The 2423-nt window shown below is 47.1% G+C and overlaps 1 protein-coding gene across 1 annotated transcript; it reads right to left on the bottom strand.

Annotated features, from left to right (window-relative positions):
• Positions 1 to 754: 754 nt before the first annotated feature.
• On the bottom strand, positions 755 to 1933 carry KVP17_001358 (uncharacterized protein; the record flags this gene model as incomplete). Its single annotated transcript, XM_068516699.1, has 1 exon — positions 755 to 1933. One exon carries the CDS (start codon positions 1931 to 1933, stop codon positions 755 to 757), a length of 1179 nt encoding a protein of 392 aa, XP_068376276.1.
• Positions 1934 to 2423: the final 490 nt, after the last annotated feature.

A 2423-nucleotide genomic window follows, 5' to 3' on the forward strand; every position in this document is an offset into this window, starting at 1 on the left:
CTGCATATCAATTCGTAGAAAGGAGGGGGGTCAGGTAGCGACCCCCCTCCTTTCATTTAGTCATTTATGTTGCCTGCTGTGTATTGTGACTATGTCACATCTATCAAAGTTCGGTCATATATAGAGATAGCACATCATATAGAGGTCATATCATAGAGATATATGTACAAGCGGTGTGCGGGGGGTGGTTTAGAAAACAGTTCCAATCTCTTACATATCCGTCGCGTTTTCTTGTTGCTGTCGAGATCAGTGGCTTAAAATGCACTGCACAAATGTATTGGAAAAAAATAGTGCAGTTCACGAGTTTGTGCGGTAGGAGAGAGCACCTTTTTTAAGGTGCTGATCACTGAACATGGCGCATCAAAGAGTGGCAGAAATTAAGTGGTTGATTGTCGCAAGAAAGATTTTAAAGAGACGATCATATCATTTTTAGAAAAGATGTCCGTCATGGTGCAAGGAAACATCTTTTTCTTTATCAGATGCATTGTCTCATTGTCACCCTTCAACTAAACTACCGACAACACCATGCAAGTCACCCCACACACATACCGCCCCACAGACTTTAGAGATGACAAAGCCGCCAGTTGTTAGGGTATTATGGGCGCACCAGCGTGATCGCCCAGTTTGTACTTTGTTTGTTTTACCGCGGATATTCCGAGCTGTTCAACGCCAGAATGTCAGAAATCAAGGAACCAATCTTTGGTAGTTGGAAGACCTACCACGCTTTGCTATTTGCAGTCATCGCGCACAAAAGTCATTCCATCTCAAGGCACCTTTTCTTTCTAGCAGGATTCAAGTTAATATCAGGGCCTCCCATGTTTGAGGTAGGTATTTCAACCATGGGAAAATCGCTTTGCAATGCCTTAAGTGCCTCAGGGTTTGTTTCCGTGAGCAATGGCATGAGTTGTACAACGTGGTAATCGTCGGTATGCACAATTTGCAGGTCCTTGTTGAATGACACCTTTTTCCAGTACAGAATTTGCCAGCCGCCTTCATTGTTGGCCGCATCGACCAACGCATTGAGCCGATCCACCAATGTCGATCGATGGATAGGATCTGCGATTAGACTGTCCAAGGACATGTTGAGCAAGATCTGATTGACCACAAAGTCCTCCATCAATGTGAATCCTTGATAACTTTGGTAGGGCGCCATTGGGATTTGGGTCGCATTGTCTGAGAAGTCCAGTACGCAATTCAGAGCCACGGAAGACGCTGATGAGGATTTCTCGAGGCAGACGCATTCCTCCGACGATCTGTCGCACAGAAAACCTCGGCACAATCCTGATATGAACTGCGGACTCTGGATACTGACATTCTGAATTTGAAAGGAACCTGCCACAAAATCTGCAGTCGTCGCTTTGAATGAAGTCCAAGAAAACTTCACAGGTACCAATGGCCGAATCAACGACTCCCGCCGTACAGTATAGACCGGCATAATTCGTGTGGACAAGCTACTATTGTCGTCCGCAGAATCTTGATTTTGCAACCAGAAGCCTGACACCCTGGGTTCCACTAGCAGGCAGGTTTGTCCCACACGAAGAGCGCGCCCTGAAATTGACTGAGAGAATGCCATGGCGGCGTAGTACTCTGCCTCGTTGGCGAATGGCAACACGCCAATTGTCTTGCCATCAGTAAGAAATAGCATGGTACCATAATAAGTTACTGTAGTCTTCTTTGTCCACCCACGCTTGTTTTCAGACTTGCCAGATATATTTCCACCTGAACCAATGGTCATCTCCACTTTCTCGCTGGAATTGCGAGCGATCTTTAACAAGATAACCCGCGAGCAACGGTCGCATTTGCTGAATCCCTCAATAAGGGGCAACTCAGTAATGCAAAAACTCGGCTGTCCAGTTAGGTATCTGTAGGCTCGAACCGCCCCATCGATGTGGTCGTCCACAAAAGGCCGCAGGTCGCCGTGGTGCAGCTTCATGCTGGATCTGGCAGCAAAAATATCGGAATCATTGACGTGATAATCTGGATGCGTCAGCGGAAAGGCACAGTTGTAATTTCGACGCTTTGCTGCCTGTGAATCACAAGTAGTAGGAATCTGCTAAAGAGTGTCTAACAACTCACCTGCCGAATGCAGTTAACCTGAAAATGGATTGCGCTGAAGCATACAGGGGATACTTGACCTTCTCTAGACCTTCTTAGATGGGCCTTAATGGCAGGGAATAGACACAGCGCAGGACGGGGGACAACGCCACCCTTTTCGGGGAGTTAACTCCCCGAAAAGGGCGGAAGATTCAATTATGCGTATCAGTCCACTACCACTTTGAAACAAACCACTCATCAAATTGTTCTATGTTCCGGATGAACACTGTCAACTTGGGTCGGCTTGAGACTCTACCAGAGCCAACTGGGCCGCCATCTGCACCAGTTTGGCGCACGACGCCTCGTACGCAGCTCCTAGATTCATCCAC

This window comes from the organism of the source record quoted next (assembly GCF_019968985.1).
Source record: "MAG: Porospora cf. gigantea B chromosome Unknown PgB_NODE_2574_length_3377_cov_220.451, whole genome shotgun sequence".
In the NCBI taxonomy this organism is placed as follows: Eukaryota; Apicomplexa; class Conoidasida; order Eugregarinorida; family Porosporidae; genus Porospora; species Porospora cf. gigantea B.